Source organism: Falco rusticolus, chromosome 9 (genome assembly GCF_015220075.1).
Source record: "Falco rusticolus isolate bFalRus1 chromosome 9, bFalRus1.pri, whole genome shotgun sequence".
Lineage (NCBI taxonomy): Eukaryota > Metazoa > Chordata > Aves > Falconiformes > Falconidae > Falco > Falco rusticolus.
The window spans coordinates 16847068-16868611 of NC_051195.1; the positions used below are offsets into that span (position 1 = coordinate 16847068).

General features: G+C 43.5%; 1 protein-coding gene across 1 annotated transcript in view; it reads right to left on the reverse strand.

Annotated features, from left to right (window-relative positions):
* Positions 1-6801: 6801 nt before the first annotated feature.
* The window catches only part of LOC119153478 (probable JmjC domain-containing histone demethylation protein 2C), a 34599-nt gene continuing 19856 nt past the window's right edge, over positions 6802-21544 (reverse strand). Inside the window, 12 exon segments of the mRNA XM_037400047.1 lie at positions 6802-7706; positions 8063-8194; positions 13608-13784; positions 15914-16053; positions 17064-17186; positions 18328-18458; positions 18548-18638; positions 19049-19217; positions 19612-19890; positions 20371-20582; positions 20945-21158; positions 21331-21458. Of these exon segments, the coding sequence (XP_037255944.1) occupies positions 7617-7706; positions 8063-8194; positions 13608-13784; positions 15914-16053; positions 17064-17186; positions 18328-18458; positions 18548-18638; positions 19049-19217; positions 19612-19890; positions 20371-20582; positions 20945-21158; positions 21331-21458 (1886 nt within the window). The 3' untranslated portion in view covers positions 6802-7616.

Below are 21544 nucleotides of genomic sequence, written 5' to 3' on the forward strand. Positions count from 1 at the left end.
AGTGTTTCTGTTCATGTAAGTAAAGCAAAGAAAATGGTATGTGTTTACAAGAAGGAAATAAAATTATTTAAGCACCTATCTCATGTCACTGTCAGGGATGATAGCGCAGGGCTGATAGCTACAGAGAGACCTTTTGGCTGTCTCTGCAACAGAAGCTATATAAGAAGGAATTTTTAGTGTGGCTACCTCTGCTGAAGAGTCAGGATTCTTTGGGGGGGCAGGGGGTGAGGGAAATTGCAAGCTCTGCCTTCTGTTTTTAAGACTAAACTGCCCCTTCATATATAGCTGCACAAAGAAAACACCCGATGCGAAGGAAGCTGCTTCTCTGTAGGAAGACCATGTTGAGGCAAAACTCCAAACTGCTACCACTGAAAGTGGTGTTAAAACTTTTCTCTCTCCTGCAATGCAAATGTTTGTTTGTTCCTGCAGTCTGCCGACTCAACACGTGACCACTGCTGAAATCAAACTCCAGGCAGCATGGCTTGGCATGAGAGTTTTTCACTCCCATGAGCGATGCAGAAAGGAGAATAGGTGCAACGTTCCCTTTAACAGGCTCCGAGCACTGAGCTGCAGCATAAACACTGCTAGCATGGCTGTGAGCTTGCACCAGCCCCAGGAAGGTAATGCGGAAAGCTGAATATTTCTGCGTAGTACAGACAGCATCCTGGAGCTGGAGCGGGCTATACCAGTAAAGAGTTGGACTCTTTCCCTCCCTTTCAAACACAGCCAGTGTCAGCCAGCCAGGAAGGCTGCAAAGCTGGCAGAGAGGTGCTACATGGGAGCAGGTAGGATTGCCCCTTGCAGCAGCAGCAGGGGACATTTATAAAGCATCCTGCAGCTGAGAATCCATTGAATAATGACTTTCCCTTAGAAAATCCTTTACCTTCCAGGGGAAAAGCTAAGTGTATGAAATAAGATGAAATACTGTAATTTTCCCAAGTAAGGAATTCTTTGGTCTGAATTCAGGGCTAAGCAATTACACAGTCCATTTAAAGAATGAAAGGTTGTATAGAGAATACTCGCCACTAGAGGACAAATTTCATAGGTATACAGCGATAAATCTAAGGAAATTCTTTGCCAGTGTCTGTCAGCAATTAGTTTATGCCCCAACAGTTTAAAACCCGTTTCAAATGATTATCACCTGTCAGCTTGTTTAGAGTTCTGGCGTCGTGAAATGATAAGAAGAAATGCCTGGTTTGCTTTCCTGGCACGGCTGGCGTGGCTGCCAGCACCCCCCGCACGCTGCCTTCCCCATGCCCCACAGCCGCCTCCACAGGACAGGGGGACGGGGCCAGGGCTGGTGACCCCCTCACCCCCCAGCAGGATGACGGCCGGCCAGCTTGGCTCCCACCCGAATGTAGAGCCTCGTGCCCCCCCCGATAGCACCACGTGTGGGAGCCCCCCCCTGCCCTCCCCCCCACCCCTTCAGGCATGACGAAACGGTGGCGCGTGTGAGCCCCGTGTGGGAAGTGATACGATTTTGCATGAGCTACAGTGGCAACAAAGCGGGAAGTTGCGGGCAGTGACACTGCGTGTACCCAGAGCCTGGCACAGCGCGTGGAAAGCTTCCCTTCCCACGGGTGGCGTGGCGGAGCCCAGCGGTTTTGTACTGGGCAGAGCTAACAGCTCCTTGGGTCCGCTATTTCAAGTGTCTCACCGAGAACCAATTTTAAACATGCATCCCGACACTGAGTTCTATTCATAGACTTCGCTTTACCACAGAAACCACGCTTGTCTTGGAACACAGAAATACTATCCCTGTTGAATATAGCCAACAAACATATGCTGTGCAAAAAGAAATTGCGATTACCCAATCTCTGGCTGTATCTCCACAGAAGGAGAAACCAAAGAAAAGCAATGGGGAAGAAGCAATGTGGAGTCTCTCGAGAATAAAATCCACAGGCTGCGCCACCAGTTGCTACTTACAGTGCAGCGAAACCCAAAATACAGAAGTGTTGGTCTTATATTTTGGGTTTACATAAAGGGAAAAGAGGATCTTGTGACCTCTTCCTCTGAGAGCATTTCATTTTCAGGAGCTCCGGCCTTGAACTCCTTCCTGCTCCCAGGTCAGTAGCAGCTGTTTCACCACCTCCACCTCCTGCTGGCCAGCTGCCAGGGGTGGGAGCACACCTTGCCCAGGCTGCCCTTCCCATGGAAAGTTGGACGGGGTGATCGCGAGGCCCCTTCCAAGCCGAGCTGTTCTCTGGTGCCACAAAAGCTGGCTCACTAGCAAAACAGATGGAGAAAATCAAGTACAGCCACAGGTGATAAAATCCCTTACTGCAAAGGACTAAGAAATACAATAGGAAACAAAGTCAACCGGCCAAACTGTTCCAAAGTTAACCAGCGTGGTAGTGTGGCTGCCCCCAAACCAGGTGTAGGCTGGACAGTGTCCGCAAGGCCTTTCTGCCTGAGCACGTGGCCTGTGGAGTTCACCTGTATAAAAAGAGGTTCGTCACTCCCTAAAGACTCAGAGCTAAGAGCTATGGCCATCTTTTCCTCCGCCTTCTTTCTCTCCTGTGTTTGTTTCACCAGAAGGAACCTGAACTTACCCAGGCGTTTTTTGTCTTGTAATCATCTGAAGTGTTCCTCCAGGCCTATTTGCTGCAGGAGTTAAGGTATTATTGAGATCAAACAATATGAAATCCTTAGAGCTGTGAAAATACAGGATTTCCTGCCTCAGAGCTACTAAACCCTACTCTTTAATTCCACTAAGGAAGCACAGAGCTACGATAAAACCACATGCCCAGGGACTGGAAGAAGAAACAGGCATCTGTGTCAAGAATATATTGTATTGGTAGGGTTGGAAGGTATCAGAAATGCTCACTTTGAAACATAACGGTGAAACTCCTCCAGTGTTAACAATTAGCTTTAGAAAGGCTTGTGTTTAAAATGCCACTGTTTGTGTGCTGCACCAGGTAAAACCTCTCTTTAATTTGCTGCAAGGCAAGATTTTCCTGCTAGCTATATATAGATCGTAACTTCCTTTTCAAAACCTGTGAGAACAAATGACAAAAAGCAGAGAGGTTAGTTTGTGTGCGCTGCTAATGCTACAGGTCGTTTGCTCCTCGGTCAGAGGTTCCTAGGCCGCCCTGCTGAGATGGAAAGAAAGGGACGGGGCAGTGGGCACTGCATCAGAGGAGCCCCCACGCCACCGAGGGCTGCCCTGCTCTCCTGGGGCACACGTATCCCAGGAACACAAAGGCGGAGGAGAAGCAGTACGCCCGCTAACAAAGCGCGAGTCAAAAGGTGGAAAACGGGAGCACAGTGGAGAGCGGACATTGTCTGCGGCAGAGCAGGGGGTTAGGAGGGGAAAGCACAGCGAAGCCTTGGTGCGGGAGCCTCGGCGAGGAGAGGCAGCTCGTCCAGCGCGGATGTGGGGGAGAGCACAAACATCCTGCTCAGGAAAGCAGCGGAACAGGCGACGGTGGCTGTGGAAGGAGGAAGGAAGGGAAATTCCCAGTTACAGGCACGGGGCGGGAAAGGCCTCAGCTGTGAGAGCGGGAGAGGGCCTGACAGGATGTCACGGGAGAGGGTACGAACAAAATCACCACCTACCGAAAAGGTCAGAGAGCATGAGAACGCAGTGCTGATCAGGCAGGGGTTCGGTCTGCACACACAGATCTCATCAGTTTCCATGAAGCTGGAAGAATAGAAGAAATAGATTTTAAATTTTAACTCAGATTGTTATAAACCTCTACGTCTGACCTGCATAACAGGGACCGTGGTTTCACTGCTGACAATTCCAGCAACCCGGTAACTTCAGCTTCAGCTAAACCATGTATGCAGCCAGCCCGCCATGATGAAAGACCTCAGGTCATAGCAGCCCCACTTTATTCTTTGCTAATTACTTACTCTTCATTAGTTACCTCTGCGCTACAATAGGAAGAAAATTGCCACGGTCACTTACTGTACGGCAGTGGATGGAGATGTAGAGAAGGAGCCAGAAAAGGGGGGAGGGAAGGGGTATGTGTGGAGACCAGGGCTTGCAGTTTTGATGACTTTGAGACGCGAGCTTTCAAAGGACGGGGAAAAGAAAAAAAGAGGAAGAGTTCCATGGAGAGCATAGCAGATCAAGACAGCCATGGTGTCCATAGGAAGGTGGCAAAAGATGACATTCATATTCTCGTTCTAGGAGTGTACAGCACTCCTGCAGTCCGTCAGCTTCAGCTGATCTCATCAGATACTTTTGGCCATACTAAAATAGTTGAGATTAGGAGGCTTTCTGGTCTGCAGAGTCTTTAGGAACTGAAGATGGGAAGAACACGGCCAGTAACACCTTGCAGAACATGGAAATGGCTGAGAGGGAAAACTAACCTGCAAACAACACTCCTCCCCACAACCCCTCCTTAGTCTCAGACATCAGCTATGAAAATCTCAGGCTGCGCTGGCCGTGAGCACACCGCCAGCGCCGTTTGGTGCAGGGGAGCGGGGAGCTCTGCTTTGCTGCGCCAGAGTCAGAAATCTCAAGGTAACTGAATCAGCTGAGTTTGGTACACTCAGTATTTAAAAAAGCAAGAATTTCTGGCCTCTTTTAGTGGTATTTGAACTGTTACCTTTAACAACTTCTTGTGGTCTGTTACTGCTTGCGGCATGCGACTTGCAGTCTTTTTGAGTTGATGGCAATAAACAGTTTACAGCGCTCCCCCCCGTCGTGCTTGGCTTGTGCCACCTTCTCCTTGTTCACTCGCTTTTGGCTCCTTCCCTCCCACAAGTTACTGGGTGACACTGTCATTGTTGCGGGCAGTTTATGAGGCCAGGCCAGGCCATCTGCAAGCACAGCAATTCCTAAAGCAATTAGCAAAATGCGTCGTGTTATGTTTTTTACGTGTTGCAGATCCATCAGATATACTCATTAACCACAAAATTTTCAAGCTATACATCTGGTGTAACTACTGCATCAATTTACCATAGAGAAACTACACTAAACAAATCGAGCAGGCAGTTCAACTTATAGTGACTAATCGAAATCCTATTTATGCAGTTCATAAGCTAATTTATCCATTTATCTTTGCTACAAAAGCAACACAGATCTACTTACCCCAGCAAGTTGTGCAGCACCATGTAACGCCGCAGCTTGAGCCCGTCAGTTTTGCCTTTCCAAAATGAGACTCGTCTTAAAATCCCGTCCATCTCTCAGGCCGCCTTTGGGAGGATTCCTGCCGCTTCACCCACACGTTTTCACGGGTTATCAACTTTTGTCATACACCTAAGGATTCATCAGCAAAGGTGGCAGGAAAGGGCTCATCAAGGAAGAACTTTAACATTCACACTTCGCAACAGGCTCTGCTCAGCGGTTCACTCGGTGCCCACGCAAGGAGGCAAAACTCCGACCCCGCTGGCAGGCACAGGGATCCCACCCCACGTCTGTAGGTGCTGTGGGGTGACTGGGGCAGCAGCCAGCGCCCCGTGGGGGCTCAGAGGATGGTACCAAAGCTCAGACCTCGAGGCACCGGGCGCTGCCTGCTCTGCAGTCGCTGGCAGTAAAGCACCGGAACGCCTGTGGGAAGAGGTAGAGCAGGAAGCCGGAGGCTTTGGCCAGGACCAACGTAGCAACGTGACACTTTCCAAGAGCAACCCAGGGGAAACCAACCCGTTGCCTTCAACTCAGCTGCAAAGACATCCCAGCACAAGGAGCGAGCTGGGACAACAGACACTGCTCAGGCCAGAACAACTGCTCTTTGTGTAGAAAAAACACCAGGGGGGTGGAGGGGAGATATGGCCATCTGCAGCAGGAATGCAAATTTCAGCAGCCTCAAGAAATTTCTCAAATGTAAAAAGTACCTCATCAAAACCCGATTCAGAGGGAAAAATACTTACAACTTGATAAAAATTCTCTTTTTTACGTATCTTGAGCTTAAGAAAAAAAGTACGTGTGACTGAAGTCCACTTGTCATTAAGCAAACTTACAACAGCAGGTTTTGCATCTTTGGCCAACGCTCCAGATCTGTGCCGCTGGCACTGCGAAGGAAAGTGCTGCACGGAACCGGGTCCGAAGCTGAGAACCTACTGCCAAGCACAGCGACATTAACCCCAAAGTATTTCTTTGCACCTTCAAATAAATTCAAAATTTTAAAACCAACTAAAGAACATTACTTTTGGAACCAGAAATTGCTTTCACATGTCACTATTTCTTAAGGTAACTTATGTGAGTTTTTTGTTGTGGTGTTTGGTTTTGCTTTGGTTTTTTTCTCGGTGACCCAAAACCTGGTCAGACCTTGTCAGACCGGGAGCAGTAACCAGGCGAGTTACGTCCCAGTTGGGACACGTCACGAGCTAGTCGATGGCTGCGCCTAATGTTTGGTATCAAATCTAAACTCTTCAATAATTTCACTAATTTAAATCCACGTACACCTTAACGTTTCACACTAACTCCAAGAGCTCTGCTCAGTGGTCTACCATTTATCATTATTAAATAAAAGAGATATGAATCTTTTTTCTTTAATCATCCATTATTTTGTGGTATTGCTTGAACTGTAAAAGGCCAAGACGGTATAAAAAAAATTGTTCTGTAACAACTCCTTCCCCCCTCACCCACAGTAAGTGTTGTATTATTGAAGACAGAACATATGCAGTGCTTAAATTGTTTTATTCTTAAGGAGAGGCTCTTTCTGGCTCAGCCGTCAGAGCTGTGCTCCAGCACTTCCCCTGGCAGTTTTGTCTCAAGCCCGGAGGGGGCAGAGCGGTGCACAGGAACCCGGCAGAACATCTCAAGCGTTACAATCAGAGATGCATGTGCCAGTACTGCCAACACTCACACACGGGCCACGGACACCGAAAAACAAACACGACGAGACAACATTTGATAAAGTCATTTTAATGGAAAATGTAAAACCCCTTTCAACTTCAATGTACAAAGCATGTGTAACACTTCCACTTTTAACAAATTAAAGCAAGCCAATGTTTTAAAAAAATACATCATTGAATGTATATATGTATATATTTACATAGCATATTAAGTTTAATATTTAGCTTTAAAAGTTCACATAAATTTTACCAAAATGAGACAATTTTTAAATAAATTACACCTTTTGAAAATGTTTAATTGTACACTGAATAGCTTCAATAAAATACTGAAGTGTCTGTATTTAATATCTACTTTATATACTTTATATTTTACAAAGTTTACAATTATTTGGCAGTAATTTTCAGATTATGACATGACTGCTGTGCGGACTCAGCAAGATCCCAAATGCAGGCAATAGCTGGTGTTTGTGTCCTACTCTCACAGTAACCTGTCTCAATGTAGTGAAAAATATCTGAATTATTTTAGCAAACTGTACAAGTCACATTTACATTTGATCAACAATATAGCATAGAATTTTGTGTTTTTCTTCCAAAAATAAATACATCATCTTAAATCTTTGACATTTCACAAACTTCATGTACATTATAATACAGGACAGCAGAATGCTGCTTAATTGTTTGCAAGTCTAACATGTAATCACAGTGGCTGTGATATGAAGCTCTACCGCTGCAGTGTCATTAACAAGTAAATACGATGACTACGTTTTCTTGGCACTGATGGTTTGTGAAGCTTACATTAGTGTGCATACTGTTCATGTATTAGAAAAAATAACCTCCGTTTGATGTTAACACAAAAAAGCAGAGCGTGCTTAGTTCTCATCTGTATCTTCCATTTCACCTTCATGAATCTTCAAAGCTCTCACCATTTCTTTAACGGCATGATACAAGATATTTTTAACCTGCAAGAACATCAGACAGATTTTAGTGAGGCCTACGACTAAGGAACTCTGCAAAGTAACTGCGTTTAGGACTGAGCCCTAAGCCTAGTGGGTGGTAAAACCCCCCCCACAAACGAAGGCTGCATCAAACCAGTGCAAAAGGAAACACCTTTTTACGTATTTTGAAACATAACATGAACTAAATAAAACCAGCAACTCAAGGGAGAGTCATTTACACCCCTGGCATTCATGCTGCTGCTCATTGTTATTCTGTGTGAACAGCAGCGAGGAAGTAGCTCCACGCAGTGCTCCGCATTTCAATGAGCCTCGGCATGCCTGCCTTCTCAACAGCTTCCAGAGCAGAATTCATTTCCTACCTGCAGTTTATCATCGTAATTGATTTCTTCCTTTGACAGCCTCAGCTCCTGCGTTAAGTGAAATGACTGTACAAGATGTTCTGGAGACACAAAGTCTTCGGTTACTTGAACGCAGCTGTGAAAATTTTGCACCTATCCAAAACACCAAGAAGAAGAGTGGTAATTAGTATTGTGGGGTTACTCTTTGGCAGAGACACCTGAGAAAAGAGTGGGCATTGAGATCTTTCAAACCATGGGCTTATCAGACTAGAGGGTGTCTTCATACATTTTATGTAGAGAGCAATTAAGAGTATTCGACTTATCTAAATGAGCTTCTGGCAAAAGGTACACTTTGAACAATGCGCATCTGCCTGCGCTCCGGCACTTCTGCCTGCAGGGGCTCCGACATGAATGCAGCGCCTGCACCAGCTGCACAGGCACCCTGCGCACATCGGCTGCACGGCCACCTCCCAAGCACGGCGCCTGTGCCGCAGCCACAGACCGACTCTGCAGCAGCCCTGCCCTGCGGGACCCCCCAGCACCTCGGGCCACGCAGACACGCGGGAAGCTTGTGTTCTGCCAGGCACAGCTTGCCACATTTGCTGCAAAATAATTGCCAGTGGAAATATTGGGGAAAAAAAAAAAAAGGAAAAAAAAGAAAAAGAAGAACAAAGGGGCAGGGTCGGCACCCGGGGTAGGGAAGCACTTTCTTTTTTCTCTTGAACACTTCTTACTGATAAAAGGTAACTACTGTGAGAAATGGACACCATCTCCTGCGACCCAGGTCATACCTACAGGACAGGGGTAAGGAAAAAACGCTTCCTGGTTGTGACCTGACTACCAGCTCCTGTCTGTCCGCTTCAGAAACACACAGCATCAGGTTTCACCCCGAAATCCTTACGAATTACACTGTTTCTTCAGCATGTGAAACACCACATTTCCCAAAATTCCAACAACTGCTCATAAAGTTGTGCAATGTCAATTCTGCAAACTTCCAAGCTGCGGGTGGGTGGGGAGGGAGCGCCTTTGCCATCCTCACAAACAGTCCCACCCTGCTCAGCACTGATGAAGACCTGCATATTTTAGGCTTGAGCCTAGCAAAATCTAGAGGTTTGTAAAGCATACCGCAATACTTCCACTGTGATACCTGACATTTAGAAAACCTTTGCTTTGAACACTGCACTTCATTTGAAAATTAAATTTTCTTCAAAAACACTGCCCGAGTCCAATTTTACAGCCTTACGGGTGAAATTCCAGAGGGTAACCGCTATCTCAACACTAGTATCATACACGGGGTTTCTGCAGCCTCGTAACCATCAAGGACAAAGCTGTGCTGTTCCCTCCTGCAAATTGATCAAAACAAAAATAATTCCAGAGACAACAAGGGTTTGTAGATGCCACAAAATTTGCAAATGGCAGGAAGCCAGGAGCAAGGGAACAGCAGCTGCAGAAGTGCCACTACCAAGCTCCCACCAGTGCTTGGGGAATTTCCTAGAGCTTCGTCTGAAACGTCTCTGCACCGTGCAGCCGGCTCCAGCTCCGCTCTCTTCCCCCGCAGGCATCTCACCTGCTTCAAGTCTCTACCTGCCCTTGTTTTCCTTTCCACCCCCATGCAAATCTCACACCACTCTTCCACTTTCTCCCCACCGAGACAAGGTTCTAACTCCTCTCCCTCCACTGCAGAACAGGCAGCATTTGTTGCCTGCAGATCTGTCCCCCTGCCGTGCCTTAAACCTCCTTCCCTTCCCAGGCCTGTCTTATCAGTGTGCGAGTCCGTGGGGGAGGACAGATTCACCTGGCTGGCCCCGTGCTCACCACGGAAGGCCTGCTGACAGCCCCCCGCAGCTCTGTTCATAGCATTTGTAACACCAGCTGATACACTGACACAGGCAAGTAAGCGTGTTCAGCAAGGATTCCCCGGAGGTTGGTGGGGCGAGGACCACAGCACTGCCAGGACCGTCCCGGTTCCAGCTGAAGCAAGAGAACAGCTTTGCCCCCGAGGCCCCGCAGAGCAGAGGTTTTCCAGCAGGGCCTGGGAGGTGGGTGGAACACTGGAAAAGCCTCAGACTTGGGCCAGGACGGGAAAGGCGAGTGGGCAGGGAGGCAAGGGCCATCCACCCTCCCAGCTGCAGCTCCTCACCGCACAGCTGTCTCCCTTCTGTCCTGATGCTGAGGATCAGCCATTTCCTCCACGGCTTAGCTCCAGGGCCAGCGCTCAGCCCAGCAGCTCTGCATACGTAACTCCCAGGCCTTTATCCTACATCCTTATCCTAACATCACCAGGATGTCGCATTACCTCCAGCATGTTGCTTTACAATATATAATCCGGCTGCTAAATCAAGATAATACCACTATAAAAACCAACACCATAATAACCTGTTCTACTATGAACAAGTTTTGCACGTAGCCTGAACAACACATTTCAATCACTGACTCAAGCACTTCTGGCTTTTAAATTATCGCTAAAATATTTTACAAATTTGGAGTCACCAAATTAAAACCGGGGACGGCATCCCTAGAGGATGGCTGTGATACCAGATGATCCAGAGCAGCAGGAAGAGGGAACCATTCAAAGGAACAGCAAACCACCCCTTTTTCAGCTGGGGGAGTTTCCAAGGAGAGCCGAGGGCTTGCTGTTCCAAGTGCCAGAGAACATGGCCCAGATGTTAGCAACGCGGGGGACACTTCTGAGCTCCCCTACTTGTACAGCCAAAAAGAAAGGAGATACAATCCTGCAGTGCATCACTCACGGTACATTCAGAGAACCATCTGCAGAGGAGACCAGGCCAACGCTGTATCTATTTCTGGTCTCCCCCCAAGAGAGCAATTCCTTCCACCAGAGGTACTGGCAAGGCTACTCCGACCGTCACAGCTCACTGGAGAGGCTCTCCCTCCCACCCCACCACTGGAACAGTACGACTTTGCCTACTGAAATAAATGACCACAAGGGAAGCGTGACTGCTGTCTGCAGGTACGCAGGGAGGAGGGGGAAACCTGGGAAGCAAAAGGAATGTTCTATGCTACCATAAAATAGTAAGCACAAGTCCCTTTAAAAGCTAGACATGAATCCACAGAAGCTGGGGTAGGGGAGAAGAATATACAGTACACACAACCACCTCCATGTTAAGAGCAGCAGAATTCTAGACCAACACATCAGAAGCAGCAGTGTGACCATAATCCTGACTGGCTCCGGAATGGAAGTGTCTAAGCCATACTATGCAGTGACCACAGGCAGCTGGGCTCCCTAACTCCGCCCCTCACCCTGATTTCCTCTGCCCCACGACAATACCATGAGCACATAAAACCAGAAATGATAATTTACCACCAAACTAAGTATCAACTCTCATCCAGTTTTAATTACTGAAGATTCATGATGTGCACGTAAATCCGAAACACTTAACATGTAAACTTAACCTATTTACGTATTCTTGTTCAGACTCACTTTTAAATGTTTAAATGTGCTTTGTATGTATGAAGTGTTGGTGCTGATCCCTAAGGTCAGTATTTATGCACCTCTATTACAGAGAATACCGTACACGTACATGAAAGAACAAGATGCTTTCATTTCCTCCTACATGGCAGATTCACAGGAACTTCTTACTGAAGATGAAAAGGTTCTCAGCTTCACCCACTAAGGTTTAAAAACACCACGTTATTAACTCCTTGGTGCCAGAAGCTAGAACATTACCACTTCAAAAGCAATCTGGAGTTTAAAGCCAAGGAGATAAAGATGAGAGTGGTCTTATTTTTGGTCTTTAAACCTATGAACTGCAGGGAAGCCTGGAACAGTCCCACTACTTCATGTTTTATAACCTGTATGCCTTTATATATTGCCACATGCTATATATAACAAATTTCCCAGTATGTTTGTTATTTTCTGTGGGTTCCTTTTTCACTCTTCTATCTGGGATATCTCCCTTGTTTCAAGAGATCAGCTAAGGTTACTGGAGGATGCAATACATGACTCTGGGAGTTGTAACTGCTTTAGCCCAACAGGAGCCAAGAATAACATCAATGCCAAGACACTCCTTCACCTTTGTGAAGCAGCACCAAGCCCTGGAGACAGGGAAAGGCAACCTACAACGACCCAAGATTTGGTCACCTGGGTTTGAGGCTTTTTTCTTTCTTTTGCCAGAAAACAAATCCACCCAGATTATCCAAGGTTAGCATATGACCACGTGAAACCCATCTACAGACTTACTGGAACGATAAAGGAGTCTAGTCTGGGTAAGGTACCTGTTGGTTTCAATGCCCCAGCAACTGACATAGCTAGCAGACAGATTAGGGACGTAACACCTGTCACCACAACAAACCAGACATCTTTTTTTTTCTTTTTTTTTCTTCTTCCCCCCCCCCCCCCCCCCCCCGAGAACACCCTACTGCCCTGGTCACAGTGACATGGTAAGCCATTGCTTCCTCTCTGCCCAGATGAGGTGGCAGTTGGAAGCTGATCTGCAGATCAGAAACCAAACAGCACCTACTTCAGAAAGGCCTGGCCTTGCCTGAACCTGGGTGGAGGTCAATGATAAATATTTAACAGCAAGATGGTTTACACCTGCTACTGCAGGGTGGGGATGCTCCTCATTCCTTGATAGTCAGATATCTAATTAGTGGTGCTTGACAGCTGGCAACGCAGCAGGCTCCATTTCCTGTTGAAATGGGAAAAGGTCCACGGAGTGAAGAAATACAATGAATCTAGAACTGCCCAAAAATCCGTCTCGAAAAAATTGTGCTTTCTTCCTCTTTTCACCAAGGACAAGCAGCCTGGAGACTGCGAGAAAAAAACCCCAGACAAAAAACCCACCACCAAAAAAAAGTAACAAAGCCTATGAGCTAGGAGAGGACTAAGGCTGGCCACACAAATTCACGCTGTCTCTCCAGAACTGCCCTACTGGCAGTACTTTTTCTGACTTAAGTAAGAATTAAATCAGCCCAGCTGCTGCAAAGGTGGTATCACTGTTTCTGACAGTAAGGAAAACTGCTGAAGGGACAATGACGACTCCTAGTGATTGATGTACCTTCTGTAAAAAGAAACTTAACGTGGAGTGGGAAAACGACTTCCAAATCCTGTTACAGAAACATCTTGTTAACCCAAACTTGTCTCTGAAGTTCTCCTACTGCTGAAGACAAAAACAATGACACCTGACATCCAGGTGGCTTCATCTCCTTGGGTTACTCTCCCTGTCTCTCCTGGGACAGGTTAACATTTGGTTTAGAAGAAAAAAAAATACTAACCTGACTCTGCCATAACTAAAACCAGTTTATTTCAAAATTTGCTAATGAAACGAGTGGAAAAAAGTGGTTCATAATAGTCTGCTCATTTTTTATTTTAAAGGAAAAACGGAACAGTATTATTTCAATCATTCAAGCTGCTGTATGTGTTAGTACTGGCTAGTCATCTATACAAGCAGATGTACCTTGTCATACATTCCTATATACTAATAGCTATTATGAAGAAAATAAAATCTAATTTGAATACAGATGTAGTTATGTTTTGGGGAAAGAAGTAGTTATTTTGTTGTATTCGTTACTTAATCCTGTGTGTTTGTAAACAGATGTACATTACCTGATGAAGTGCTCCGGCTGGTAGAATAATAGCATCACCAAGAAACTGAATAACCGTACAGGTTTTTACTCCATATTCTTCAAGAAGTCTTTGGCGAAGTTTTTTATTCACATACCAACTCTGATCACGTATTGGATCATGCTCTGGTAGAACTTCTAAGCCTTGCTCTTTTGCTATCTGTAAGTACAGAAAAGATCCCATGTCACTTTCAAACGGAGTTGAACCTTCTGCTGCCAAGTTGTAAGTATACCTAACTTACAAAGCAAAACTACGGTGTTCTCTCTCCATACCCAAATGAGAATTTTAGTTAGGGATTCAAAAGAACCTCAAAGGAACTAGGAAGTCCCACTGAACTGAAGACATCTGCACTCCAACTCCCACTCCAAAATGTAAAGCTTTGCTGCCAATTCCTCAAGCTTCCGACCTTCAGTTCTGACACAGACACATGACACCATAGCCTCAGCTCAGGAAAAAAGCAGCAGATAAAACTAAGGGTCATACGGTCCTGGGCAACCTGCTCTAGGCGACTCTACCTGAGCAGAGGGGTTGACAAAAGGACCTCAAGAGGTCCCCTTCCAATCTCAACCACTCTGTGGTAACTTATTTTCCTACCATCCCATCAAGGAATTCAGAAAGAAATGACGGAGATAAAAAAAGTGCTTTCTGACAGCAACAAACTTACTGCAATAACCATTTCTCACCAAGTTAACCACAGGGAACAAGTATCACCCTTTATCAGTTGCTAATCAATCATAGTGACTAAAGATAAAAAACACATATCCAATCCATCTGTCATGACTCAGGAGACAATTATCTCATTAAAAACAATGATGTTTATCCATACTGATATTAAATATACTTAATTAGGTGATGCAGAGCTTGAAACTGTTCTTGTTTACCACCACCTTTTTTCTGTACTAAAAATGTACTAAGATTTTATCTTTTCTCAGCAGCAAAGCAGTCCCAAGGTCTAGTTAACAATTAATCTCCAATTCACTATTTCAAAAATACCACCACATGAAAAATACAAGGTGGTAAGCAGTTCACTCTGGATATCACGGCAAGCTGTGGCAGTAAATGACAAACTTTATTACCTAGCATCTTAAGTGCTTCTGTTTTAAACCTGCTGCTCAAAGACCTTCACAATATCCCTTAATTGCTTTGAAAGAAGAAATGCCGAGTAATACTCACTGTTCACCTATTCCCTCGCATTCATGATTCTGTTCACAATTTTTCTGAACTGAAGAGCCACCACCCACTCTGTGAGCGTCGACTTTTTGACTGAACGGAGAAGTCTCACTGTGTAATTCATCTCTCCTGGAATTAGCTGTATTTATTTTACTCCCTCCGCAGTTCAGGTTGCCAAAGAGCAAACGTTTCAGTCACCAGAGGACAGCTGCCCTGGGACTGGAACACTGCCTTATTGTCCATGAGAATCTTTACTACTAAATTTCTTAGGCTCCTCCTGCTCACAGTAGAGACCCTGGCCTCCAGCCTGTTTATGGACCCCTTTGGTTCAGCTAGTTAAAACTCATCTGATTTTCCTTCCGTAGTGAAGACAGTGAAGCCTACTTTCCCTCAAGTGCTATTTGGTATTTCTGTCATCTGTCAAGACCACCTTCTAGAACATGAAAACATGCTAAGGACAGGGCACAGAAAACTGCTTCCAAGATGGTATCTCTAAATCTAATACCACTGATGGATACTCATCCTATGCTCTAAGTAACAACCTGAAAGATTCTGATATGGCTCACATGCAGCTGAAGGAACATCTACACCATAGCTAGCACTGAGTAAGTCTGCTGGCCTTGGGTGCACTATCCCCCACTGCTTTCATCTTCACCAGGAGCCAAAGCATGTTCTTTGAGCTAAGTGAAGCAACGCAAGAGTCCTTATGAAGATCAGTGGCTGCTGGCTTGCAAGGTCAGGGTGTTTCGCATGGGACAATTCACAAAAATTTCAGCATCTGATAATGCAAGAATGGATCAGTGACAGAAAAAGATTACCCTACAAATTATCCTTTGTATGAAGAGAAGGACAAGAATAGATCACCATGGCCTTCTGAGCTTTCAGAGTTTGCAGGCTACCTGTAACTCTTACAAGTGAGTATGTTATCATGTTACTTACTTGATTTGTTGATGATGTAGCAGGTAAATTATGATTTATGCACTATAAAGGAAATAATTTTGCTTCCTTTCCTTACCTTCCCTAAGCACAGGGGCAGGATTTGTGGGTTTTGCCAGCTCCCTTTGATTTACCACCAGTTACTTGTATTATATTTTTAAAATATGTATTATAAATCTAACCTTTTGCAGAAACTCCCTTATTTTGTCAGCATCTTTGCCAGCATAAATGTGCCATAAAGCACCAGGTAATTCACTTGAATCTTTCAACCGCTTCCTTAAAAGGTCATCCAAATCTTCCTCTTCCAACTTCTTCAAAACTCCTAAGATTCAACAAAAAAAAAATTTTAAAAGTGAGAAAAACTTAAACCCAACACCCTTCTCAACTTCTTGTGTGAGGACTGAGCAGATCAGTGTTTGGTGAATACAAGAGAAGCCCCCAGATGATCTTTTTGTTTGGTATTTGTAATTAGTTACTAGAACATGAACGTCATAAACAGCTTAAAAGCAATGTTTAATTTTTAAACTTTTTTGTATTTCTTGAATTTGGTAAAATATTTTCCTACCTGAAATAAACAAGCAGGGCTGGCATCAAAAAATTAAACTACTAAAAAAGGTGTTTTCCTGCAGTCAGCAAAAGTAGTGTTTTGCACGCTGTTCTGCAATTAGAACTCTCCCAATGTAAGTTTTGCTGCTATTAACTCAGTGCATAAGTGAAAACGAAGCAAATAGAAGACAGTGAACTTTACTGCAGCTCTGTTGGTCACACCCAAAATCTACATTTGTTGATTACGGAGCATGGGGACAAAAGAATAAGGGTGAAGAAACAAAACTATTTCAGGGATTCAAAGACTGTTTCACATAAGTAATAAACCTCATACAAGATGACTAACATGTACCAATTTAAGCTCTCCAGTCCTGAAAAATTACATTACAGTCCAAATTCAATAGACCAAACGCAGTGCATCCAGAGGGAGCAGAGTAAACAGAAGGTTTGGCAAATACATCATCCTGACATAATTGTTAGGACTACCACAGCTTCCAGAGAAAATCCTTCATCCTGCACTTTCATTAGCCCTGCCACAGAAACAGTACATCAATTAGAGCTAATGGCAAAAAAAGTGAAGAGAGTTTGAAATACCATTTCATAATTCATGAACTGCAGTGTATTTTATGCAGAATTAATGTGTGTGCAAATTCTTGAAACAAAGAATCTCCCAGGTTTAAGCAAGTACTTATGGATATCATTCATCCCTTTCAGAAGAACAGTGTCAATTTTAAAAGCGACAGATCGTTCAGTACATCTACACCTCTTACAGTGAGCTTTCCTTACCTGATTTGGAAAGTACTCCATTTCCTTTTGCTATGCCAACATAAACAAGGATGTTCACGACATCAGAAACTTCAATATGGAGATTTGTGGTTCCTATATCATGGTCTTTAGTAGCAGCCACACCTATGTTACAAGACAAAATTAAGATTTGTTGTATTGCATATTCACCTTCAAATAAAACGTGCGACAGCTGAGAAGGAATTTCTGAAGGTACATGACACATCACAGAAAAGCTTTTTACATACAGACAGGCTTTAATGTGGAAAATACTGAGATACAGAAACTACAAACATGCTGTTGTTTCCCTTGCTAAACAGAAAACGTTACTTTTTAATAGAGCTCTTGAGATATCTCTCAGCCCAGGTAACTGTCCCTAGGTAGCAGCTGTGTCAGAACCAAGCACATTTCAGCAGAATAATGAGAGACATTTCCTAACCACCACGTTCCTTCTCCACCTTTCAGGTTGTTCAGACCAAAATGTAACTGCAATGAATACACAAGGCTGTAAAATTGAATGTGTCACTTTTATGACTGGCTGTAAGCTGATGTCTTCATCAAAAGAAATCCCCAAGCAGAAAGAAAAATTAATTTTTGTTCTAACAGGTGAAAACATACATGCTTAAGTCAAAAAGACACTAAGCCTTGCAGCAAGATTACATGAAACTGTCATTAATAGTTCAGTTCTTTGGACCCATGCCTTTATCAACACCATTAATAAGTTTATTTCGAAGGACATCTGGAGAACTTGCTAAATCAAAGTCATCATGCCACAAATTACAACTCAATTCTTGTCCTATTACAGCAATTTGTAAAATAGAATTGAACAAATTTGTTTGCAAAAGAAGGAGCAGCTGGAAAAGGTCCGAGGGAAACAACCTTTTCTGAACACGTTTTTGAGTGTACAGCATACAATACAAATAACGAGAAATACACTGAGATTTATGACCAGACTTATGAACACAATATTTCACAGCGTTTTGTCATACAGCATTATTAAAAGATAGGATCTGCCTTTGTGTAAAAGCAGCTAACCATTTCTATGCTTCAAAAGACTGTAACAGCACAAGAAAACACAGAAAGAAATGCAGAAGCAAATTAACTCTTACGCCTGAGGTGTATGCACTGTGCAAATCAGTCAAGTATTTCTCTTAAATTCAGTGAACAATTCTCCAAGCAAGGTCAGCCTTCTATCAAGCACTATAACGTGCGATATCCCTCACTTTTAAGGGAAGAGGTAACTACTACACTTCAAGGGCATACTCACCATAGGCACTGCATAGCCTGGGTCCCAAATCTGGACGGACAAAGAATCCTGGCAGGTGAGAAGCCAAGTTTAGTTTTCCTTCTGGACTACAATATTCGGGCAAGGGTAAACTTTTTAGTAAGTCCTCATATCTGCAGGAGAAGAGGAAGGAGAATGCAAGTGAATGTGTGTCTCTACACAGAGAGAAAAAAACCAACACGGAGATATTAAACTCAAATACCTGGCTGGCATCATAGCCTTGAAATCTTCCCCAGAAGGCCAATCTTTCAGTTTTAGTAGAGCTGTTTCCCCATTTTTTATTTTCTGCCGTTCTGCAGGTAACACAGAAATTATTAAAAACTAATACACTGTAGGTGTACTTTCATTTACTCAACTAAAATAGGTAACGAGCTCTTAACCCGTCTGTAAAGATTTCATTCATGAAACAGGAGATAATTCATTTTGAGACTCAAGAATGATACAAAACAACTCAACCAGTTGAGGAACAATGACATTTGTCTGGTTTCTTAGTCAGACATTACAAGTACAGTAGCGCACCTTTAATTCTTCAAACGTACAAAATGCAAGCTTCCATCACATTCTCTGGAAAGATTACCCAGAGCTTTCTTTTTAAAATGAAGTTTCTTCAAAGCCTCAAGATCCATAAAGAATATTTTTAACTGCAGTTTCTAACATTGACCATGTTCAGAATCAATGGAATAATACATTTAAAGTAACGTACTTGAAACATCTTCAAAACCATCCCAGAACTCCTTGACGTTGGTGTTTGAAATAATACTGTCTTTGCAATTCAAAATATCAGCTTGCTGGTTTCCAAAATCTAAACTAATTGACTCGGCTTTCCACAGACTGAAGTTCATTTTCTTATGCATACCGGACACTAAAACAGGCTGTAAAACAATAAAATGATAATTTAAAAAAATCAATATATATCCTTTCACAAGCAAACACCTTCATTGATACTGCAGTACAAACGCATCTGAAACGCACACTGAAAGACCTCGGCCCTACTGAGCTGTTAAGACTTCCTCCAACAGCAGCCATACCCGAGATGTCACACGCGCATCTTTCTGGAATATGAATCTCCGTAATTTCTTATTTACTTTCAGCAGTTAAGTGAAGTTTTAACTACACAAGGTTCGTATGTGGGCTACACCTGACAAGCTTTTGCCCACTGCTAACAATACGTTTTCAAACATGGAGTTAGGCAAATCTGTCCTTCAACACACCTCCCCCAGAGCTCACACCGAGGTCGCTTTATAGACTGAACGGCTCAATACCTACCCTTCCTTGTTTCCAGCAGTCTTTGAAGAGCTTCCAGTTGTTGCTGTTTTTATGGTCTCTGAGCCACAAAACATGCTTATCACAGATCCATGAATACTGAATATCACTGTACCGTTTACTGCAGTCATCCTGAATACATTTTCTATCATCCTTTGGCTCATCTTTTATTTCAGATTTTACATTTATCTTTGGTGCTCTGTTTGGTGGAATCTTGTTTTCTACTACTGAAGCAATTATGTCATCAAGAATGTTCGGCATAGTCCTTCCGCTCTTGCCACTCTATTAGAAAACAAACAAATGTATGCTTAAACAACACACACCCAAATAAAGTTAATGCAATTCCTTTTGCAGTAGAATGACAACATTTCATTACCAATTAGAAGCCTGCAGTTATCTACTTCCTTTGCAGAAAACTGCATACATTCCCACACGGAAAAAGTCAGAAATACAGAGTTACTACAAAATACAATATATTGGAAGCTTCCTTTATTTTGTCAGGTTAAGGCTTTATTTAACTTAACGGACATTTTCTTTATAGTAGCTATCAATTATAACTCTTTTTATATATATATATATATATATATATAAAATAAATAAAAAATAAAAATGTTAAGGCATATGTGTGCATATAAGTTTTAACTATAAACGAGTATTTAAAGCAACACAGCTATCAGACTGCTCTAACTAAAAAGTACCAAAACAAACGACAGAGGTGATCAAATCCTGACATAAAAAACATGTTGTCTTGTAAACACTTACTGCTGTTCCTGTTGAGTAAACTGGAGCAAAAGCAATACCCGCATCTGTAGAACCTAGACGCAGTTTGCCTGCTGTTGTAGTTAACAAATCTCGTAAGGTTGAGCCCTGCTCATTGTTCTGCGATGCAGGAGGGGAGCTTTTACAGTTCTGGGACTCCAAATTATCTTGGTCTTTCTCCTCCTTTGAATGTTTTCCAGGACATTCTTTATTCTCTAAAACAAAAATAATCTACATTAGAAGTTTATACTGTTGTATTACAATGCAGACATAGGAACAGCACCAGTATCCTGCATTTTATAGTGGTGGTAATATACTGTAGCACTAGCACTTTATTCACCTGAAAACACACCAGAGGATGAACTAGATCCTTCAAAATGCAGTCAAACTGTGTGACAATGAAAAGGCCTTCCTCAGCATCTCAGACATGCAGCTGAGTGAGTACCTGTCACAAATAAGAGATGCTGTAGCTGGAAATACTGCTTTATTACACACGCATTCCACTAGTGGCTCTTCAATTCCGTATCACTAGTGCCCCCAAAGTCACGGACATGGTATAACCATTTCAAACATATACCTTTCTTTTCTTCTCTGGCTTTCTGCTCTGCAAGATCAGCTAACCAATGCAGCGGTGACTGGGATTCAGGCGGCGTTAACTTGCTGTCTGTGCTTACATCACTCCTTGGACTTGTATTACCATTTGTCTCGGACTTTTGAGGAGTATTCTGCTGTTGAGACTCAGGCATGCACAGAGAAATTTTATTACTGTGGTTAAGGACATTCTGCAAAACCTGTAAAGAACAAATTTATTTTTAGTATGTCACTTTGCTTTAATGTATTTCAAAAACAAGGCTAGCACTTCACCACCGTGTATGTAAATTAAAATGCAACTGTTACTATTCAAATACAAAAATCCACAAGAATCAGAACACCTGAACAAACTGTGATGTATTTTAGACTTACCTGAGACACACCATTCATCGCAGGGAGCTTGCCAGCTTGCGTGCTCTGCTTGCTGGTACACTGACAATGGGATTTAATTTCAAATTTTTCTCTAATATTATGCATAGCATCTAAAAGATCTGTCAAAACTAGAAGACAATTAAAGAGAAAACCATCAGAAGATTTGTGACCTTCTTTACAATACATGCACTGTAATGCTAAAATGCTACCTCTA